At 47.8% G+C, this 23,190-nt stretch overlaps 5 protein-coding genes across 5 annotated transcripts; 1 reads left to right on the forward strand and 4 right to left on the reverse strand.

The window, feature by feature from the left end:
* Positions 1–576: 576 nt before the first annotated feature.
* T069G_01965 (FAD binding domain-containing protein) lies at positions 577–2,592 on the forward strand (the record flags this gene model as incomplete). Its single annotated transcript, XM_056169175.1, has 6 exons — positions 577–988; positions 1,052–1,476; positions 1,533–1,755; positions 1,804–2,169; positions 2,235–2,356; positions 2,425–2,592. 6 exons carry the CDS (start codon positions 577–579, stop codon positions 2,590–2,592), a joined length of 1,716 nt encoding a protein of 571 aa, XP_056034491.1.
* An 811-nt stretch (positions 2,593–3,403) lies between these two features.
* T069G_01966 (uncharacterized protein) lies at positions 3,404–5,536 on the reverse strand (the record flags this gene model as incomplete). Its single annotated transcript, XM_056169176.1, has 5 exons — positions 3,404–3,797; positions 3,950–4,005; positions 4,061–4,206; positions 5,270–5,431; positions 5,533–5,536. The coding sequence occupies 5 exons, from the start codon at positions 5,534–5,536 to the stop codon at positions 3,404–3,406; spliced, it is 762 nt and encodes a 253-aa protein (XP_056034492.1).
* A 3,900-nt stretch (positions 5,537–9,436) lies between these two features.
* T069G_01967 (uncharacterized protein) lies at positions 9,437–9,941 on the reverse strand (the record flags this gene model as incomplete). The annotated part of the gene is made up of 2 exons (XM_056169177.1): positions 9,437–9,599; positions 9,673–9,941. 2 exons carry the CDS (start codon positions 9,939–9,941, stop codon positions 9,437–9,439), a joined length of 432 nt encoding a protein of 143 aa, XP_056034493.1.
* A 4,382-nt stretch (positions 9,942–14,323) lies between these two features.
* T069G_01968 (uncharacterized protein) lies at positions 14,324–14,752 on the reverse strand (the record flags this gene model as incomplete). The annotated part of the gene is made up of 2 exons (XM_056169178.1): positions 14,324–14,422; positions 14,486–14,752. The coding sequence occupies 2 exons, from the start codon at positions 14,750–14,752 to the stop codon at positions 14,324–14,326; spliced, it is 366 nt and encodes a 121-aa protein (XP_056034494.1).
* A 6,604-nt stretch (positions 14,753–21,356) lies between these two features.
* On the reverse strand, positions 21,357–22,973 carry T069G_01969 (peptidase family m20/M25/M40 domain-containing protein; the record flags this gene model as incomplete). Its single annotated transcript, XM_056169179.1, has 4 exons — positions 21,357–21,426; positions 21,497–22,315; positions 22,433–22,750; positions 22,810–22,973. The coding sequence occupies 4 exons, from the start codon at positions 22,971–22,973 to the stop codon at positions 21,357–21,359; spliced, it is 1,371 nt and encodes a 456-aa protein (XP_056034495.1).
* Between the last annotated feature and the right edge of the window lie 217 nt (positions 22,974–23,190).

Here is a 23,190-nt window from a genome sequence, read left to right on the forward strand (position 1 = left end):
TCCCCAGAATAGTCTGCAGACTATACTGCCTCAACGGAGAATTCATCACATTCTCTTATGTACTCGTAAGTCTTGTGCATGCACCCAGTCTGCTGTCAACACGCAGAATACGACAGCATGCTGACCCGCGTTGTCTATGGTTAATCCTAGCGTGTCTCCAGCTCAATGGTCAACCCGCGCTGTTCCCGCCATCGCTTTCGCGGCATCTTTCCAAATGTGGTATTTTAGTGTCGAGCTACTCCAGCATCTTGCGGTTGCGAGGAATGCGATCTCTTCCTATTGGCTGCAAATAGGCGATCATCCTAGCCACGATGCAGGAGTCGTCTAATGGCTGAGGTGGATTACGTCGACTTTTCGCGGCATCATCCCAAGAGCAGGAGAGGCTGAACATCTCGGTCTCTTTATCCATCGAGGGAGGATTGCCATGGAATCCTTCCATTGATTGTTGCGGTGCCTCCCCGAGGGTACCAAAAACTATAAATCATGGCTGGCTCACTTCACAAATTCCAGAATTGCTGCTGTTTCATTGCGATTCAACTGCATCACATGTCTGGTTCTTGATAAGCAGTCATCGAAATGTTGAGCTCCAATCTCCAGTTGCTGCTCTGCTTAGCTGGCAGCATCTGTGGCCTCTGTGCACCACCCCCAGAATCATGCAAAGCATATCCGGGCACGTCGTCTTGGCCCTCTGCCCACACATGGGCTGCCCTCAACCAAACACTCAATGGACGACTGCTTCAGCCTTCTCCACCCGGCGCAGTTTGCCATCCTAGTCAATCTACTTACAACACCAGCCAGTGCTCCCTGGTAGCCGACGAGTGGAAGACGTACGAGTTTCACGTTGCAAACCCAATTTCTGTCATGTGGGACAAATTTGACAACTTTACCTGCCTACCGGATGAAAACACGCCTTGTTCTCCAGCTGGGTATCCTGCCTATGTGGTGAATGCATCAACAGCAGAGCACATCAAGATTGGTGTAGACTTTGGTAAGTTGGATTCATACGCTTTCCAGTGACAGAAACACAGAGTTTTCTAACCATGTCTCTTAGCACGCAAGTACAATGTCCGCCTCAACGTCAAGAACACCGGCCACGATTACCTCGGCCGCTCCAATTCTCCAGGCTCCCTCTCCATATGGACCCATAATCTGAACAAAATCACCTACAACAAAGGGCAGTATAAGCTGAATGGCTCTGGGAAGGTCCTTCAAGGAAATTCCATCACCGTTGGTGGTGGATCTGAGATGTGGGATATATATGTCGCTGCAGACAAGCATCATGAGGCCATTGTTGGTGGAGGAGGAAAGACTGTTGGAATAGGTGGATATATCACCGGCGGAGGGCACTCGATCTTTGCGCCAAAGTATGGCCTGGCAGCAGATAACGTGTGGGAAATGGAAATTGTCACACCAGGAGGGGATATTGTCATAGCGAACGAAGATAGGCATCAAGATCTATTCTGGGCAATGAGAGGAGTAAGTAGCAGCTGTCCCCAGCATGACGAATGTCTCAAGACTAATGAGAATGACAGGGAGGCGGTTCAACCTTTGGTGTCATCACATCTGTCACACTCAAGACGCATCCAAGCCCCAAGATTATGGGTGTCGCATTTATGATGTTCACTGATCCCAAAGAATCCATCGTATTCGACCTCATCACCTACATCGTTTCCCAAATACCCATTCTAATGGCACAAGGCCTTTCTGGGTACAATCTCGCCACTAAAAATATGACGACACCCATCCAAATACCAGGTATCCCTGATCGCATCGCTGGATTCTTAGGCTCAATTGTTCTCCAAGACGTCGATAGCCCCGACGTCGTCGCCAAGATTTTCAATCCGATCAACGAAACCCTTCATGAGCGCTGGCCTGACAAAGTCCAATTCTACACTCTTCTTACCCAGTATGATTCGTGGCTAGCTTGGTTCAGCCAGAATTACGACACCAACCAGGCGGGTGGAAGCCAATATCTTGTCTCCCGACTTCTCGATGGCGAAGCCCTAACTGGTAACCCGCAAAAGCTGAAGAGCGCTCTCCAAGCAGCGATTACTCCGAGCGGAACCATATCCGTATTCATGGTAGGCGGCAAGGGTGTCCAAGAAGCAAAGCCGAGAGGAGGTAGCAATGCCGTCAATCCCGCATGGAGGACTGCATACGTTCACGCTCGTAAGTTGTTCAAGCTCTCATTTATCGTATCCCAGTTTATTGTACTAACGACTATCTATCTTCAGTGACCAGCGAACCCTTCGGGCCATTCAACAAGACTGCAGAGAACAATGCCAAAGCGATCCTAGACAAAGAATTCCAACCACTCCGCGACCTGACGCCCAAATCTGGAGCATACATAAACGAGGCATGTTATTCCTTTTAACCCTCATTGTCATTCAATGGTTACTAATCTATCCTTTTGACTGTTACCAGGCCTTTCCTTTTGAGAAGAATTTCCAACAGACATTCTGGGGCAGCAACTACGCGAGACTGCTCCGCATCAAGCGCGAAATCGATCCTACCGACGTATTTTGGTGCGCGCCGTGTGTGGGAAACGAGAGATGGGAAGTTCGTCAAGACGGAAAGCTCTGCAAAAAGTAGATGAGGCCAATGTCGTTGGATCGAGGTCGACTTTTCTCGCATTCTCCAGCTGCCACCGCGTTCGAGGAAAACAAGGAATAGTTTTGGGTCATGATATCGCGATGAGATCAATACGATACATATTTTCTTGACATGTCTATAGACGCAAAGAATGCGAATATTTCAAACAATTTCTCCATTTATAAGGATATATAGCTGGAATGAACTTTGTTGCTACATACATGTAGGTACTTTCCATGTGCTGACGGTGACCCGACAGTCAGTTCCATCAAACCTACTAATGTAGACAAGAGTGAACGAATGCCATTTCGGTGAATTTTGTAACCAGTCATGCGTTGTACATAGGATTTGTAGAATAAAAGTACATGCTCGGTATACAATATTCGAGTCCTCGACAACAAATCTGCAATTTTGCGCCACACCAGCCCTGGGGGAGCTAGATGCCTTGGCTGGTAAAGAACCAGCCAAGGTATGCGTAAGACTGTACCGTGCCCGTCCCTCCGACTCTTCCGTCTTGCCTTCAAGATCCTGATCCTGACCCTGGTTGGCCCATTCGCATTCGTTTTTAGTTCGGTAACACCAAAATTGATACTGACACGCGATGCACGTCACCGACTTACTAAACACAGCCCTCACCTCAGCTAGTAGATCCGGAGGCAAACCCACGCAGGGAGCACTCAGTCGCGGCAGCCTTTTCCACCTTTCCTTCGCCTTGCCCACAAGATATGCAAGGATGCTGGCGTATTGGAGGGGATCAAGTGTCTTATTGTGATGATGCTCCCACCATAAACCCGACAAGTTGCGAACCTGCTTATATTGACAGTACAAATACACCCCACCGAGCAGAGACTTGCTGGCTGGGTGAGAGGCTCCTATGCAAGTACCGAAGAACATCGGTCATGGGCGGCGGCTCCAAGGACTGTATAGGAGGAGGAGGTATTGAAGGAGGTGATGTTACTGGCGACGGCGGCAACAGGCAAAGGGACTGGTGTGGTTTTGGGCCGCTTCGCCAGTCAGGTTCTTTGTGATCACCGCAGAACATGGCTCTGTCGGCAAGGCTGAAACGGTCGGTTGTCGAAAGATCGTTCGTAGGGGCGCCTTGCCGACAGAGCGTGCGTAGGACATTACCGTGCACGCCTAGATGCATGGGAGTGTTGAGAACATTCATGAGGAGAGTAGAAATGGCGTAGCTGTGCTGCGTCCACCTTGTGGTAAAATTTCGAATGACGGATTGACTTGACCAGAGGGAAACAAGGGGACACGGAATGATTCACATTCGATGTAGATGAAGTTGATTTCTCAGAAGGATTAGTCAGTGACATGTTTGACGGGTAACTCGAATCGATGTACAACTTACCAGGCCATATAATGCCCAGTGATCCATTGATCACTGTCTTCAGGAAGGGTAATCGCCTATCGCGAATGGGGTTAGTAAATGGTAGGAGCCAAGGGGGAAACATTTACTTACTGTTTCTAGGAGGTCCCAGTCATTTTCCCGTCTAGGCTGAACGAGAGTGTGGGAAAAGATGGGATTCAGAAGGGAATATTGTGTCAGGAGGGCCTCTGATTGGGAATGAGATTCTTGGAAGACACGATAATGTTTACAAAGTGGACCTAAGAAGATGGTTAGTCAAAGAGAAGTAGAAAAGATCATGAGGAAAATGACCAACGTTTAGAAAAGAAACAGGTTCTCCAAAGAGCAGCAAGTAGCTCGAGCGACAAATGGTAGGAGTGAGGAGGGAATAGAGAGAGATGAAAACTGTTGTCTGCTTGTCTAGAATGTGATCTGAGGTTGGGAAAAAGCACAGCCATCAATCCCAAGTGACAGCGCAATGGTTTTCTGCAGCGTACTCTGTATTCCAAGCAGCGATGATTGTTCCACCCTTGAAGGTTGTGAATTCTTCCTCTAAGGACGCGTCTTGATGAGCATCTCTCCAAAATACAGACACAGAAGTTGTGTACCTACAAAGTGTCATCGTTCTTTGAACGGCGATTATTGGCTCGCTTTTTGTTTGAACGGTGGTTGTGCGAAGCTTTACGAAGAGAAGATGATCTTCTTGGAAGGACTCTCCAGTGCAGGTCTGAGGGCCGTTCCTCTCCGCGTTACTCGCTCATCGGGAGAAATAAGATGAGCCGCTGATGCATAGAAGAATGGCAAACTGATGCCTCAAATTCTTTGCACGGAGATGACTGCGCTTTGGAATTGCTGCTGTTGGGATCTGTTGCTTGCAACGGTGTTTGTTGAGAGTTGAAGGGAGGGGGGAGAAGAGAGAAATGTGGGCAGCAGGCCAGAACGTGAAAGAACTGCTTCAACTCCTGCTCCTGCACTTCATAAGAGGCAGCTGACGCGGCGTGTTACGTAGGCAGAGTTATTGCCTGGTTGTTCAGGTGGCCACTACGGCTGGCAGCTGCTCAGGTTTTGTTGCCTCAGACAGTGGGAGGGCACAGCAGTTAGAGGGCCTAAGTACTAGCAGTACTAGATACCAATGGATGTTCTTTGTAATACCTATTGAAACTTCATCTGCAGGCTCTTCTTTCTCAAGTTGAGAGTTCAGTTACCATTAGTGTGTCACGATAATAAAATAATCCGGCCGCCCATCCTGTCTAAGTGAAAATGCTCCTTCTCCCCACAGCTTGTTTCCCTGAGTATGATTGCCAACCTCGACAACTACCTGACCCTGTCTATCCTCGTCGATATACCACATTACGCTAGGCTGCCCTGGAGTGTAGCGGATCTCTGCCTCATCACCTGGGCTGATCTGCTGGGGAGGATCGTGGAGACCGTTTTTGTTACCAGTGAAATTGAAGGCGGAAGAGGTGGTGTTGTATAGTGTGACAGCTGTGAGAAGTCAGATCATTTTCTCTCGTGTAAAAGCCATAAAGAATGCGAATTCAAGAACAATAATGGATCAGTGGGAAATAGGTACTGATCAGACTCACACATTTTGACTCTTGGTAACGTTTACAAGCCGATAATGGTATTTTTTGTTTAAAATGCAGAAGTTCATGGAGGAGATGTACAGGATCAAGTCTTGTTCTTATACTGCTCCGGCTGAGGTATTGCGGGCCAAATCTGACATGCCGATTCCGTACCCTGCTCTGACTGCCGTAGCGTACGCTGGCTTTCATCAAGGCAATTCTGCACTAAAATGGCACCGTTTTAACTAATGGCTCAATTCCTCCAATACTACAGCGCCTCGTGCCTAGAACGGCATCGTGAGAATGCCTCGAGGTCAGAGAGAGGCTCATCTACCAAGTTTTAGGCTCACCTAGCGGACTACCCCTCGTCTACGTGGCATAATTAAGAAGCAGACATGGCTGGATTCTATGCTGATTGGGCAATCCCAAATTCTACATCTGCCGGAGAGCAGCTGAATATCTGCATTGGGAATTGCCCCCGCGGGGTCTAGCTGAAGAGGGTGTTGGAGTTAAGCGTAGTAGGCATGGACATGGCGGGGGCTGTGTAGCTTCTTTTTGCACGGCCAATGAATGCCGATGATTAAATAGATTGCAGATTTCAGTAGAAATCCGGCTTCAGCGACGCCCCGCACGACACGAGCTGGGCGTTCTTGTAGAAGTTGAGTGATGTGCTTGCTGAGATCTTTTCTAGATCCCTGGGGAAGATGCAACGACGAATTCTCATCTATACAGCGGGTTTCTATAGAGTACCACTGCTTTGATCGCGAGAAAGCTCGGAAGAAGACCATTTTTGCTACTCAACGTCCCAAACAACAAGGACTAGGCTGAACATGTGCGGGTGTCAGAGTGACAGCGGGATTAATTGCCATCTCCACTTGGTTTCCTCCAGTTTCCTCTAGCTCTAGGCCAAGTCCAAGGGAGTGGGTGCGAACGGTGCAACGGCTCAACGGTCTGCAGTCATCAATTTGTGCCAAAATCGTCGGCGGCCTGTCGTTGGTCAGCGGTTCGGTACACGCATCTTCCGCTTTGTCTGCAATGATCAATCTGTGGAAGACGATTAAACATGGTCGTAGTAGAGGAGGGGCGAATCGCTTCATCGTCTTTGATGTGCGAGGGTGAGAACTGCGAGCAGAAACACGTCAGCTTTTTTCTGTAACTACTTGCTCAACAAGAAGAGAGTGAACTAAGCACGTAACAAGAAATAAATGGCGAGTGAAACCAGACGACGATGGGTTTGTGCTGCCCCTGACGCCTGGTTTTCGAAGGGTCGGAGCAACAAAGTCTGGCTGTGGGAAACGGAAGAGTGGAAGAGTGATCCCATAGTATGTAGACGAGTCTTGCAGCGAGGTTGTTCGTCCTGTGGCTGCCTCCAAGCCAGTCCCTTCTCAATACGGTCTCTACCATAATAGCGCGCTGCACTTCTCCAGGTTCCGTTACCCTACAATTTACCAATTGGAGTAACTCATTCCATCGAAACCCAGGTGCCAGTCAGAATCGTAGTATACAGCTGACTTTCTAGTAGCTATGATCTTACAAAATCGAGTCAATGGATGTATTCCGACCGTGTTTTTGAAAGGTACAAGCACTCTACTCGTTCTTGGAGTCTCGTAATCAGTTTGATATTTATTCACAGCAAAAGTGTACCTATTACCTAGACCAACTTTTGGTCAAAAGCAGGCAACTCTAACTAAAGAGTCCCTGCACCGATGCGCTCAGTGAACACTTAATCTTCTCAACTGTTCAAATCGATCTCTATTCGTACACACCACCATTCCGTCTGTTCAAGCCATCATCTCTGAACAAAGGATACCACTGGAGCTGTTCGTGACCGAATTTTTAGCATTGCCGTATATACAAATTTCAAAGACAACATTGTAACTACTTGGGCGCGTGGTCTAGGGGTATGATTTTCGCTTCGCATGTGAAAGGTCAGGGGTTCAATTCCCCTCGTGTCCATTGTTTTTGCACTTTTTTTGTCACTCTTCCCGACTTCATCACTCTTACAGGACTCGATTGTCCTTTTCTATATTTCTTCTTTTCTCTGTCTTGACAAACCCTTCGCAAGATAACTTCGAACTCTTAAATTTCATTGCTTCTAGGCTGGTTACATCGCACGCGTTTCGCTCGGTGGAAATAATCTTCTCCACCAAACACCACTCGGAAATAATGTTGGCAGCGATCCACAATCCACTCCAGCTTCACCAGTTTCGAATCCAACCTGGCTCTCCCAAACCTATCGATGCAATGGGATTATCGCCGAAAATTTGTCGCAGTCATTCCCTTAAAACATTTCGAGCCAACACCCAGCACATCTGCAAAAGACTCCCAAGGTATGATGGAATTCTCCACTGGTGGACTTGCAGAACTTTGTCTCTCCATAGGGCCCTCTATGGTTAATCAGGCCCGTTTATATACCGTTTCGAATCAGAGAGCAAATACCCCTCAATGCGAAGAGAAGCAATTTTGTTAGCCTGGAGTGTGGGAAGCCTCGTTTGGTTGGGCTTGATGGATCTCTCAAGAGGGGACATGATGGTGATCAAGACCTACACGCGCCAAAGAATCGGAGCTGAATCGGCAAGACTACTCATAAACCAACTGGCGATTGGCTGGCGAGATTCTTTTGGTTAGAGAAAATACTCTCTGCACCGTTCATCCTCCATCTTTGATGGCTAAGAGTCGGCTGATGGAAGAAGCGAAGATGCTCGATCAACATGACCAAAGGCTACTATCTTCTTACGACACGAGGATCTGGAAGAAGAACGCTACGACAAACCAGCTGGGGCAGCCTCATACACTATTCTTTGACTGTATTGAGAAGATTTACGCTCGAGGAAGAGGAGGAGAACAAGGACTAAATTAATATGGAGCTGAATAAACGGCCGCTGCTTGTATTGCATCATTGAACAAATATCTGTAGATAGACGGTCAAGAGAATTAGTGTGCGGTAATCTTACATATATCACATCTCAAGGGAGACCAATGTTCAACTACTTTCAGAATGCCAGTAGACTTGGGCATCAGGCATGGTAGCGCCACCCTGCTTCTATAGGGAATGTTGGAAAAGCTACGTTTTGGAGCCCAGAGGGAAATATGTACTGAATACAAAGACGCAAATCTCGAAGCTACAAAGTTGTCAAACAAGACATATTCATACAGCTATTCTAATATGTACATTGAAAGCCGTGACTGACTCGCTGCACCGGCGTTGGCGCATCTGTAGGATTTTACCGTGCGGCGGAGTGATTTGAAGCGCCGACTGGGAAAAATAGATACATACATGCGTAGCTCAATGAGAGAAATAGACAATATTTGCTCATTTGCCAATGATCCACAAATGAAGCTCAATCTGCCCGTATGGCTTGTATCATTCTCATCGTCAGAGATTGTGGCTTCTTGAATAGTGCTGGAATCCGAAGCTACTCACCTCATCTATTTCCTCGGACAATTGTCCGAGACGTAGGACTTTACCGTGCACAACTGACAAAATAAAAGCCCCCCGGGTGATTGGGGTTCATTCGTGTAGCCTAGTAAACAAGGCTCCGCAACGACGTGTTCAATCTCTTGCCTGAAACGTAGGACTTTACCGTGCACAAGTGGCACAGTAAACGTCTCATATAAGATTGTGCTACTCAACCTACTCAGCCTTAGACGACTTGCTCTTGTTAGACTTTGTTGCTCCTGTCCCTCATAGGCTTAGGCTCCAAGTGTTCTTCAGAACCCTAGTCGAGATCGGTAGAGCGTTCGTTGACAAGTACGGCACTCAGGTTCTTCTTTTGTTGCTGAGTTTCTCGTCGCTTTTCTTCATATCGCCCTTGTCGCAAGCCAAGGCACCGTCCCCTAACTTTCCCATTATCTCAACCCCAACCTCTGGTTGAGCCCACCTTAGTGGAGTTTAATCAGTCGAAGTATCCGAAGACTTGGAGATCTACTCATCCTTGGACTTGGACTTCTTCTTCTTCTTTTTCTTCTCACCGTCGGCGGTGTTGGTCATGGGAACATCCTCGTCCTCCTCGTGCTTGCGCTTCTTCTTCGTCATTGTAGCCATGTTCTCTGCTCTGTGCTGGATTCCCTTCCATGTCGAGCACCTCCTGGCGTAGTTTTTGTTTTAACTGAACCCTCCTAAGATTTTCCATGGGAGGGTTCATCTGCGTAGGACTTTACCGTGCACAAGCGACATGACAAAGAGTGGTTTCGGAAAGCGCGCTGGTGTCAACGACTGGTCCCTTTGAGTCCCTTGCTGCCCCGAAAATGAGAGCTGCGACGAATAGTTGACGCAGTTTTAGAAAAGTCGACTTTTTACGCAAGGCTTTGTGCACAATTGACACAATAAATGTCTCGTCGGGCAAGGTTGTGGAGGCCTGGAAATGCAATATAGCTTGCAGCGGCTGCGACTGATGGAGTGTGTAGATGTCATCGTCCGCGTAGAACATGGCGCCAACGGAGTAAAGAAGTTGCCGTAGCTGGTAGGTCGGGCTTTCGCAAATCTCGCCTATATCAGGGCTGTGAAAAGAGTTAGTCAGAGCCAAGTACACCAGAATACAAAACACAACTTACTTGTGATGTGTAGATTGAGTGGAAAGATGAACGCGGCCTTGAGTGACGAAACATTGGGGGAGCGTCAAAGGGTCAGAGACCGAGCAAACTCCACTCGTAGATGCGGCCGTTGGCGAAACAAAAACACCGCCAGTAAAGAAGTCTAACGAGGATTATACAGTTAGCTTTGATCGAATGTCAAAGTTTTAGGAGCATAATATTCATACCTGAGATTCACGAAACTCCAAATGCTTGTAGAAAAGACGTGTTGTCGTGGATGTGTTGAAGAGGCTTGAGAATGGCGAAAGTAAAGAGGAGCGCTGTTGAGGAGTTACCAACGGTAGGATATTGGCTCTAACGAGAAGAGCGGCGTAGGGAGCAAACATGAAAGAATGCTAGGAATGGCATGGCGTTGACTCTTAAGACAGCTCTAGAAACCAAGTCAACGGATCTGTTGCATGAAGGCAAGGCCTCAAAATAGAAGAGATGGAGATGGTGGAAACGTCGAGAGAGTGGAAGAAAGTGGAAAAGAGAGGAAGAGGGAGGGGGCGGGGGAAGCAGGCCGTGCAGAAGGGGGGCTTGACAGTTTCCAACCCCCCCCAACTTGAGCGGCCAAGAACCGAGCGTGTGACTAATTAATTCATCCGATCTGCGATATCTGCAACTGCATCTCGATCTGCTGCATCTCGATCTGCATTAGCAGCTGCCGGCAGGCCTGAGGCACTGAGTACCTTGGACAAGTATATGCCGTACGAGCCCGCCCCCTTTCCCAAATGTTGCTCTGCTATGCCGTTGCATATACCACTTGAGTTTCTCATGTAGAACGCTGCAGCAAGATGACTGCCTCTAAGTTCTGTTTAAAAGAACTCTTTCGCTCTGTATCTGGCAAAAGTGAGCGGCATGGAGGAGGGGCTCCTGAGGTTTCCATGGCCTTGAATCAGGAAATGAAGACAGCTCGACTTTTCACCACTGCAAATATCATCAAATTCTCAGGTAGTTATGAGGCACACAAGTATCTGCCATGTCACTACCTAGGTACTCAGGCGTTTGTATCAATTTTACTCCATCCTCCCCTTCGTATTCGCTCTCGCCTCCAGTCTCTTCTGTTGAGCCATTCGCGGAGCTTCCTCGCCCTCCAGCCTCGACCCACTCCACCCTTTCATCTTGCACTCTTCCCAATTCACTTGACATCTTTTTCAGCGACCAGTCAGGAGCTGTTGAGGCTTCCCCCTTGTATCGAATCGATCGAGATCGGAGTTGACTGCCGTCTTGGCGTTGTTGGGGAGAGACTGAGCTGTCCAATCGAAAATACACTCTCACCTTGCCGTGGAAGGTTCTTGAAGCATTGGGTGATTTTTCGGCTCTTTGTTGGGATACCTTGCCTGCTAGCTTTCGCGGAAAGCTGGCAAGTTTTGCCAGATGAGTGACGCACGCGATCATGTTGACTCCCGCCCTTCCCACTCTCTTATGTTTCCTCTTCTCCCATCCTTTTCCTTTCGTCTTCTTTTCTCTTCTTCTTCACCCCAAAGGCGGGAGGCCTATTGAGGCTCCAGCCGGCGGTAGTGTCACCAGAAACCAGTTCGCAACGTCGCTACGACAAAAGGTTCGCGGGGCCGAGCCTACAAGCTCCCCAAGCGGGAGGTCTATTGAGGCCTCAGCTGGCAGCGGTTCGTTCTCTTCCTCGTCCTTGTCCCCTAACCCCCACCCCCCTTTCTTCCTCTTCTTCCTTTTCTTCCTGTTTTTTCTCGTTTAACGAGATTACCCAGGTCTTCCGGCCAAGGGAGTACTCGCTGGCTCCCCAAGCCTCTTAGTTCATGATCCTGATGACACCACTCGTTATTCCTTCGGGATATCCTTGATCATGGTTGGGGGGCGGCGGCACGGCTAAGCCTAGAGGACTAGAGGGCCAGAGGGCTCCTAGACTCCGCGCGAAGCCCAACACGCACGCTCGAATGCAAGGCTGGCCGGCCGGGGTGCTACTAGAGGACCCAGCCGGCCGGCCTTGCTACGGTACTCGACGCAGTTCAACGAGCTGGACGTTACTCCCCCAGTGATGAGAAGGACACCAACATGTGTCTTCTTCTGCAATTTCATATCCATGTATGTTTCTCTCTTGGTCCTTCTACAAAATGCTCTCCGTCCTGATGCTGATTTCGCTCAGCACTGAATTTCACCCCAAAACGATTGGCATGGTTGATGTTCATTGAGTCGGTCACTTCGGTCCGAGCAGCCAGAAAGCAAGACAAGGTGGCTTCCGGAGTAGCAGCGCCAGATTGTCCTTCAACAACACCCGTCGACTTCAAATCTCTCTTCATTTGACTTCTGAGACCTCTCCTGCTCCAACTGCCCATCACACTCTGAGTATGTCGCTTCATCAAAGCTAAAACTGGTCCATCATTTGGTTGGTTCCAGAATTCCTTGACTGTAAGACACTCTCCCAACTACAAGTTTGTACGCGGCTGACATGGTGATTAACTTCAGCAGTCAATCGCGGTTTCTCTTCTCTGGCACCTCTCAATCCAGGTTCAACTGAACACCTTGTTTGGTAGCCAAAACTGGAGGTCTTTTCTCACACTTCAGTTTCTCTTGTATATCCCTCATCGGAAACGTGCAAGTGGTGGTTCAAGATGCTTTCATTGTACATTATGGCCGAGTTTTAGGCAATGAGCTCTGAAAGAATCTTTGTTGGAGAGTTGTAATAAAATGTATTTTCTTGTGGTCCATTTCTGTACGAGACTTTTTAAGGCGCTGTGATGATTTCATGTATTTTCCCCGTAGTCTTTTTCCGCCTACTGGAATTAAGAAGTGTAAACGTCTCTTAATTCTCTTGCTGCTGTCAGTTTGCACGCTTGGTAGCTATCTTGACTGAAATGAACAGTAAGCGAACTTGAAGGATTTCCGCATTACCCAGTCGGCTCGTTCAACGGCGGCGATTCGGTAGTGGCACTCTCTTCTCCACAAACGTTCAAACGCGCATAGAATGCCTCAACAATTTCCATCTGTACAATTGCACACGCCACAAAAGGCTTTTTACATTTCTGAGGACAAAGGTAAGCACATTTGATGCATTCATACAGCGGAAAACGTTCACGTATTGATTAGTTTGTCTCTAGTTGGGTCTAGATCTTTGAACCTGTCGCCAAAGTGCCTCCAACCCATTCAGCCTATCGACTCAATACTCTAACACCTAACGCCCTACAGCAATGTCGTGATGGAAGAATATTCTAGCTCAACCATGCTGCCAATGTCTCTACTGGCTGGGCTCGGGCTCGTTGTCCAAGACAGCTGAAAGATGGCCCCGACGCAACATTTGTGATTGTCCTGAGGCTGCGCGAATGTGCTCGCCTCTTGACGGCTACTAGTCAATATCGCTAAGAATCTCTATAGAACCAAAATCAAAATATCCGAGGCAACTTGTAACCTCCCGCGAAGCAAAAGCCCTCCGAGTAAACATCGAGATCACTCCTTATCGCCGAGCGCAGAATGCAGATACATACGATCCCATCCTTCCACATACCCAGACAACATGGCGAGTATAGAGTGCAATTGGAGAGCAAGCAGTTGCAAAAAAGAAACGAAACAAACCATGTCGAATCTTCGAAGTCACCTTTGCTACAAAATGCACAATTTCTAGCAGTGGACGAATGCAAGCGAGTGGCTCGAGTACATTCATGGCAGCTTTCCTCTCTAAAGTCTTTTTCTTGAATACGGTTTGATCATCTTTCCGCTTCGATGAACGAAAAGGTGCTTGTGTCATCCTCTACTCGAGCAGAGTAACTGTCTATGGATACCAACTCCTAGGATCATATTTGGAAGAAACAAGAGGCCTCTCTACCACGAGCTCTGTCCACTGCCATGGCTACCAGCTTGCATTGGTTCAAGGAACCTCTTTTACAATCAATGACGCCCTTGCAGCCATATTATGGGGAGATTATTCGGTAAAATTCACAAATATACTGTATTCAGTCATCGACCTTTATGGCAGCACCCTTAATCACTACACGATCTGCGACAAGATGCTAATGGTAACGCTGTTATATTCATTGCTATCAACAAGAGAGAACAAATTCCCATGATACTAACAGAGGAGATTTGACATAGGGAGTTCTCAGCAAGCGTTCAAGGGCGTTGATACGGTCGTACCAAAATCTAAATACAAAAGAGAAACAGGACCATGAAAACCAAAGGGAGAAGAGATCCTTTCAAACATCCCCCCAGGATTGGCAGTGACACCTATAATCACAGAATGCTATATCCAGTTCCTCTCTTCCTGGCATGTCTACGAGCCGATACAGCAGAAGCCGAGGAGGAAAATAGCAATGATGCAGTTACCCTGATCACAGCCGCTGCAGCAACGCTTCTCGATGTCACGTTCGGCCTTTGTCATCGTCAGCAACATCCTTTACGATTGGTTCTACACGCCAGATCAGAGGATACATACCAGAGAGTCAGTGCCATTTGGAGGGGCGCCGGTAGTCTGCACACCAATTGCTTCCAAGTAGCCCAGAGCAGCAGTTCGGGCGTCCTCCTCACTGATGCCGGGGTATTTCTCCTTCACCTGCCAAAGGGCAGTGGCATAGTGAGGGTTGGCAGTCAGGTCGGAGGTGAGATCAATGGTTGCAGTGTTGGCATTGGTACCTGAGGTTGGTGCAGCCAAGACAAGGGGAGCGGCGAGAGCAGCAGCGGCGAAGAACTGGGAGAAACGCATATTGAGGATGGAGAAAGAAGAAAGAAAGATTGAAGAAGGAGATGAAGGAAATTCAAGATGATGGGAATGCTTATTGAGTCGAGTTGTTTGTTGATGAGTGAGAGCCCCCTTTTGGAGGAATTCGTCGTCCTATATATACAGTTTAAGGTATGCCATCGCGAAGACTTCTATCTCAGTATAAGCTAATCGAGATGTTATTTTGGGAATAACAGGTCACCAATACGCCTACCATGAAACCAATGTTTCGACTCTTAATGCTATGATGATGCTGCGCCTGGTGTTGAGTATACTTTGGCAGAAAGCGGCTCAGCTCTAGCCGCCATTTTCGTGTCAGCAATGATTTCGACTAACGGCGAACTTTAGATCCCAACCTTACGCGGCTAGTAAACAAGCGTCAGCACAGGTCTGGCTAGTACGCACGAAGTATGACACGAACACTCTAACAGCATGTCGAATAGGGAGTAGATTGGCTTACTGTACTAATGCTTCACCATGTAATCTCTTGCGATGACGAGCATCAGTGTATCAAAGAATTGTGTCCCACAAGAGTATCAGCCAGATCGAGAAAGAAGAGCAGTTTCGGAAGGAAGAGTCTTCTAATAACGAGCAAGTCAGTTCTCTGGCATAGTGTCATATTCCGTTCTTCCAGTCCTGATTTCAACAATGGTTTGTTTGTCGTCATCACCTACAGACGACACCACCAAAGATGAAGAGATCTTGCAACATATATTTCTGTGTGATCTATTTTAGAAACCGTCATAGTATGGCTACTCTATAAGCGAGACGCACCAAGGATGCTACTTGTTGACTAAAGATAGCTGTTTATAGCAACATGTCAAGCCGAATCCGCGTCCGAATCCGCGTCTTCCTGTTTGCCACTCCTCGTCCCAGTCCGTGTAGTCGTCTCGTGATGATGGGTCTTAACAAAGTATAGGCCAGTTGCTCATAGGTACAAAGTTTGATTACATTGATTACTCTCTTCTGTTGCACATACTAAATTTACCAAAGCGCCAATGGGAAAGGTTGTCGAGCCATCGAAAAAGGGCCCTCGTCCTGAACGCCAGTACTAGGTATGTTTTCTCCACCAAAAATCGCCTAACATTACAGGATTCTGCAGCAAAAGTACCACGGCGACTTAGAAATCGGTGTGATCACCACTAATCTCTATTCTTAACGTTCTTCCCTCACTTCCTAAAATCTCCCAGTCTCCATCAATGCAACATCGTGCCCACAAAGCTCGGAGTTTATTTCGCGGGGAAGATGCGATCCCTGCTAGACGATCTTCTTTGCAAGACCTGCGCTTAATATAGCCCTATAATCATAACAGAAAAGGAAATGGGGCAAGCTAAAATGCTAAAACATAGGGTGGCGATGTTCCGGACGACGTCGGCCTTTCGTGCTCTCCGAACCAAGCATATTCGCTCAACCAAGGCGAGCCGGCCATCGCAAACCTCATTGACCATCCAATCAGGAGATTCTTGCTCCTGTAATATCCCATTCGTTCGTCAGCTGTTGGAAAGTCATTCAAAGACCTCCAGTCTCCTAGTCCGAAAGCTATGGCTGAAACCCCGATCTAGAAAGATGAAGATGTGGAAACCGTTCAGACGCTACCAAGCCACGACGCCACCAGGACATGGTCCGGACCAGAGCCAGGTTAAACGGCTTGGAGTTGGCGGTGCAACAAGCCGGACAAATTTAGACAGGCAATTGGCCGCCTAAGTTTAGACAAAATGTCTCGGGAGAAACACGCCACGGGTCGACGACGCAAGACTCCGTGTCAAACGAACTGCTCTAATCGATGTAAGCATCCAAACGACATCTTGCTAGCATAGAACGTTGTATGGGGTACCCTCCCTCAATATAGACCGTATATGTGTCATGTGGAGAAGCCGCAAGATGGCAGTAGTGTGGAACATACCCCAAATAGACACAATGGACGGGGAGTGTGGTGTTACGTGGATCCACGGATACACACCTTGGTACGGATGAAGCCTCTCGTCGGATCACTGCACTTCCGATTATAGCAATATAGAACAGGTAGGTAGAGTATGATATCGAGAAGTGATTAGTAAGTGCTCTAGACATTGGACGTGATCGGTGTCTTAGGAGAGATGATTCATACGCATCAAAACATGACACGAATGGCCCGAATGGGAGTACATGTGACATCTGCCTCTAATTTATCTCGTAATAGTCGACTATCATCAGTGCGTAACGCAATCGCGTCACTGATTTCTTTGTAGATAGGCACCCAATCGCTTGGTTATAGATCGATGATGGAGTTGGAGCTCAAATCTGGACTTTCCTTTCGGCACTTTGCAGGGTAGTATTGTGCCATATCGAACTGAGTCTGAAATATCTTTCAGCAATGAGATGTTCCAAAAAGAAAATGATGGATATCCCATATCCCATTTATTGTAGAGAAATATGGGTTGAATATTTATCCAGTCTGCCATTAAAAGCCGGATGGCATATCGTGGCCCTATCACTAACACCTAGCTTGATACCTGCTATTCGCCCCTTTACCTGCAATGAAACATACTAATTTTTGCAAGCACATTGAGAAAAAAACATTGAAGAAAATAAAGATCAAGGTGATAACAGTAATTGAACCTTAAGGTACGAAGTTCCCAAAATATCGCTTGCTTGTCATCTTGCGGGCTGACGAAGCGTCAATCGTTCATCAGGCATCCCATCACATGACTTGCTACTACTGCTGCTGCTTGCCGACGTACTGACCTTTCCACGCAGCGAGCATCAAGAGAGATACTCTCAATCTTTCTGTGGCCAATTTAAAACTAGTGGTCCAAGTCTTCAGATGTCTTTGCAAAGTCAAGTTCAGCACATGTTCTAGGCTAAGCGAGCCCCTCTGCTCCTCTCTCCCGCCATTCTTCTCTTCCTCTTGCTTTTCTTCGTCTTTCCTCTCCTCGGCTACCGAACCGAGTATTCTACTTCACAACAAAGAGTCTGATTCACCCTCGCCTTAGAAGAGCGCTCCGTGGTTATTTGGCGAGCGAGTGAATTTTGCAGAGCTTCAACTACCGCCGGATCGAAAGCAAGAGGCTACGAGAAGAATTTTAGTCAGTGGCCTGGGGCCGTATTACCATGCAGAGATCAACGAAGGTTGATTGACTGTACCTAAATAACCTATTTACCACTCATTAGTCACTGCTAATTGATTAAGAGTGTTGAAAATAGAATGTTTCGAAACACCAAGATTCATACCGCGCTGTCCGACGCCAAATTTCCCTCGACAATGTTACCAAACCTCGACCCCATTTCGAAAATGATTCTCAGAAGAAAGTCAAGTCCAAGAGTCTACGAGACATGATTTTAGACCATTTGCCAAACGACAAGAACCTTTCTTTGCCATGCGTAATACGGCAATGATTCCGAGCTGCGAATGTTTCCACGTGCTTTGGCATCGCAGCCCTTATCGACGAGATCGAACGGACGTCAAAGTCGATCGCAAGTTGCATCAAAGAAATTTGGAATAGAAAAAAAGGGGAATTTGGAAAAGAGGAGGATACAAAGAGAAAGGAGTGTGGTAGCAGGTGTTCTGGGTCTGTTCAGGAATACAAAGAAAATGTCGGCAGACCTCACGACTCATAGAGCCTCCGGCGATAGGAAATAAAGCAAATCGATAATAGAATTAGCAATACGATAGAATTTGGAGAGAAAATAGAAGGAAATCTCTAAGGTCTGCGAATCATTCCTTACTGCAAAACCTCTGCATCTCTCCATAATCAATGGTCTGCGCGGCCAGGGGTACAAGGAGTAAAGACAGTCAAGTTATCAAATTTGCTCTTTTGTTTCAATTCTAGTGCTCAAAATCGTCGATTCTGTATTGTATTTCTAGTAGTAATTGCGTTTGGTTGCCAAGGGCGTCGGTTCGTGTAGAATTTCTGAGTGTTCATGGGGGTATGCGCATGCAGTGCCCCCCCCCCGTTGCATTTCGCACACCGACTCGCTGCTCCCTTCAAATTTACTGCAAGGAATGGACTGCAAAAGTAAAACGTGAATTAAACATTGAGTGATTATTTATTTCCTTCGTAATTATCATTGCGGCTGCACTAAGCTGCTCTGCGGGAGCAAAAGCCGACAGCTCGACCCCCGTGCCCCCTATTCCACCACCAGCGCCCCGGGCTGCACAATCGTACAGGAAAACAAACACAACATTTGATCAACGAAAAAGCATTTAAAAACTTTAGAAATTAGTAAAAAGAAAGAGACAGGACACTAAGTCTGTCGATTCTCTACCAGACGCTACAATTTCGAGAGTCAACACTAAAGACTGAGATGGCTACAAATTGCAAAAAAACGAGTCTCGATTCAACCGCGAGACAAAGCGAACAGGTAGGCAGCGCGAATCGAACACCAGTCTTCCAGAAATGGACAAAAAGAAATAGCGTACGAAGCCTTCACCGTAACCCCGTTAGACGTCACGGTAAAGTCCTACGCTGACAGGGACTCTGCAAATTTAGGTTATATACCATACCTCCCTGCAAAGATACTGGGACATCGCGACATACCACAGCCATGAGATACTGCATACGCTCGAGATATATTGCCAAACCACCACAAAAGAGAAAGGGTAATGCTTCAAAGACTTGGCCGAATGGACGACGGTTTCACTACGCATACGATGCTGCTCGCCATAGTTTTCAAAAAAATTCTACCCAAATTCAAAACTACGCAAAAAGAAAGGGCACATGCGGGCGGTCGAACACCAGTCTTCCAGAAATGGAAAAAAAGAAAAGGCGTAGGACTTCGCCGTGAACTCTAGACGTCACGGTAAAGTCCTACGCCGAGAGGGACTGTATTATTTTACCTTATAACCCCTTTCCCCTCGCTGGGCATTGCCCGGGTACCCATTACTTGTGTCTGTATCTCTTGCTTCCTGAACATTCCTTGCACATCGTGTTACATCACTGCTCACTCCCGAGGCGGAATGTGCGAGGCATCTCGGAAACATCTTCGCCCTCCTATTCGTCGGAGCCTCGCTTCTCGTTTCGCAGATGCTGCTCCTTCTCTTCTTCTTGCCCATTCTCTGCCTTCCCTCGCGGACTTTCGCTTCCATTCTCTTTATTTACCTTCTTCCCCCTCCTCCCAACTCTCCCTTCTTCTGTTCTCTCCATCTTCTCCATCTCCATCTCCATCTCCTCTCCTCTCCTCTCCATCTTTCCATCAAACACTCAAACGATCTCTTCATTCAACGTACCGTCTCGCTCTCCTCTCTCCATCATCAACATCAACATCTTTACCAACATCTTTACAACATCTTTACCTTCGTGGCACTCTTGTGCACGGTAAAGTCCTACGTGAGCCGAAGGCACGCCTTCGGCAGAATTCCAGCGCCCGCTACTAGATTGCGCCTGTGGAGCGGCAAAAAAGCCATCATCAACGTCCGAAACAGAGTCTACGGGCAGCGTAGCCGTACAGGTCGGTGATTTCGAAATCACGCCAGAAGGCGAGACGGATGAAGAACGGGTTTGGAGACAGTGGCTGAGGTGACAGCCAGCCAGGGCTAACCCTGTGCCAACCAACTGTAAGTTTACTTGACTCCAAACATGACACGGGAAACCTCATCGGCGAATACTGACTCTCTAGGCAGTGTGGGCGTTGCTTTACCTGCACTCTTTCGGGCTCGACTGAGCCTTAGAGGTGGACATGGTGGCGGTGGTCGCGGAGGAGGTGCTCCTCGCGGCGGTCGTGGAGGCTTCGGCGGTGGCCATGGCTCTGCTAACGGTCTGCGGGACGTGATTATTCGCGACGGGAACGCTGTGTTTTGATTGAGGATGCGTGTGGTTTACTGTGACAGGGAGGATTTTGAATCGGCGGACTACACAAGACAAGGTTGGGATCTCTTTGTACTTCATTCACAATATCCACTCAGTCGAAAAGCTTTAGTGTGCTCTCTTGTGCACGGTAAGGTCCTACGTTGGTCGGGCTCTGCAAGATGAGTTGATACGCGAGAAGAATGACGCGAGAGAAGAATGGTGCGTTTGGTTTGATGTGGTGGGAGGATTGAGAATCGACGGACCGTACAGGACAAGGTTGGGCTCTCTTTGTACTTCCTTCACAATCTGCACACAGCTAGACATCTTTAGTGTGCTCTCTTGTTGGAGAGATGGGGAGAAATAACCACGGTTGGCAGATTCGTGGGACACAAGATGCATTCCCTAGGAGCTAGTTTGCAATGAACACAGCTATTGATGCAAAGCCTGTCGACTTGACTACGTGATGAGTTGGATGTTGGTGAATACGAGGTAAATAGTCGAAATATATTTGGGTTGCCACACGCCATGAGTTGCTTCGAGGCCATTGTTTTACCTTTGTAGTATTGTACCTATAGATTCGTATCTCCCGTCGAGTTTGGGGATCATACGTATTTCACAGTCACATCTCTAATCAAATGTACATAGCCATGGACATGGATCACAGAACGGAGAACACTGGCTAGTAACAGTGTGCTTTTGACAGAATTAGACGCCATCCTTTGAGGCTGATTCAATTTCTTGCATTGCTAGTAAACATGATGGCCTTCCCTCTCTTTTCTTTCTCAGTTGTCAATATATCTGACTCCAAATCCTTTCAAAAATTATTAGTGATTGTTTTGCTTGAGCTTGTCGTAATTAAGCACCGATTCGAGAAGCGTCTGGGTTCCAATAGCACTGTTACGAATCGGTACAATTAGCATCGACAAACTGGCAGAAGAAAGCCACAGACAGGCATGAAACTTACCAGTCCTCTGGGCTGCAGTATTCTTCGGGATGGTGGCTAACACCGTCTTTACAGGGAACAAAGATCATGGTGGTAGGGCATTGGCCGCTCGTATTGATGCTGTCATGACCTGCTCCGCTGGTGATGTATTGCCAGCCTTGTTCTCCGAGAAGATCGGTCGCGGCCTTTGCGACCATCTTGATGCAGTCAGGGTCGAACCATGTGGCTGGAGAATCAGTATCAAGGGTCCAGTTGAGCTGAACGCCACGGCCATCTTTTTTGGCGATGGCTTCGAAGGACTCGAATATGCGATTTTCTACTACGTTGAGGACTGCGTCTTCGGGATGGCGGATGTCAAGCGTAAATGTTACCTGGGAAGTGATTGTATTAGTAGACGAGTTTGATGGGATTTTGATGACGCCGGTAGATGCCAGGGCATTAAAATCCTTTGCGACATAGTTGGAAGAAGCAATCATCTTAGCGGCTGCCAAGAGGGGGTCGCTGCGATTGTTAAGAGGAGTTGTTCCTGTATGGGCGTCTCGGCCAGTGACGGTAATAGTGAACCAACGGTATCCCTGACCTCCTTGGACGACGCCAATCCTCTTTCCCGTTTGTTCGAGGATTGGACCTTGCTCGATGTGTAGCTCAAAGTGAGCTTTTAGGGGGTACCCGGTTGAAGAGCAGGCAACGTCGCCAATGTAGCCCAGCCTTTGGAGTTCTGACTTGACTGTGGCTGAGGGGTCCATGATGTCGGGAAGTGAATAGGCGTCTTCGAGTGGGATTTTGCCAGCCCATACTCCGGATGCCATCATGGACTTGGGGAATCTAGCGCCTTCTTCGCTGTTGATGCCGTTGGTTTAGACAATGAACAGCAACAAAGACAAGAGGAAAAGAAACAATGAAATATGGAAAAGAAGTTGCAAAGGACACGGAATCAGTGCCGGAAGTAAAACATACTTTGTCCAGTTGACGATTCCAACGTTGTGGTGAGTCTTGTGTCCATTCTCCGCAAGCGTGCGCATCACCTCGACAGCAGCCACGACTCCCAGAATACCGTCGTATCTGCCACCTCGCGGCTGAGTATCAAGATGGCTCCCCATGGCAATCATGGGAGTGGGCTCTGGCGCTGACCCGCGTTTGTTGGCAAACATGTTGCCCATCTGATCTACTACGAGGTTGCACCCCAGCTTCTGCGTCTCTTCGGCGAACCAGCGCCTTACTTGGGCGTCATCATCGGAGAGGGCAAGGCGCGCCATGCCCGTCTCTGTCGGGCCGCTGTTTTGGCTGTCAGCTTGTCTGGAACTTGGAAAAATCGCAGGATTGGTGTGACAAACTCTCCATATCGATGAGCGGCACCCCATTGGCAGGTGTGGTGAAGTGTCTCTGCCAGTCTATCGGCGTTGATGCGGAAGCCTGAAGCTGATGCGGAGAGGTGAGACACAGTGAAGAGTCGCTTCTGGACAAAATGCGAAGCCTTGCGTAGAGCTAATCTGCCCATCTTGATGGATAGAAACTGCGATTCCCTATAGAAAAAAATCAGTTAATGGATTATTCAAAGATGAAGAAGCAGACAGGTGGCAGAATTGGCAATTGCGCGCAAAGAAGCAGAGCATTCAAATGCATTGGCTCTCTCTGGTGGAGTCTTAGGCCGATATTTGTTGTTTGAGAGATGCTTGTCATTTGGCGATGCGCCCTCCGCCTTCCAATAACATGTA

The sequence above is a fragment of the Trichoderma breve genome, chromosome 1 (assembly GCF_028502605.1).
Source record: "Trichoderma breve strain T069 chromosome 1, whole genome shotgun sequence".
Taxonomy (NCBI): Eukaryota; Fungi; Ascomycota; class Sordariomycetes; order Hypocreales; family Hypocreaceae; genus Trichoderma; species Trichoderma breve.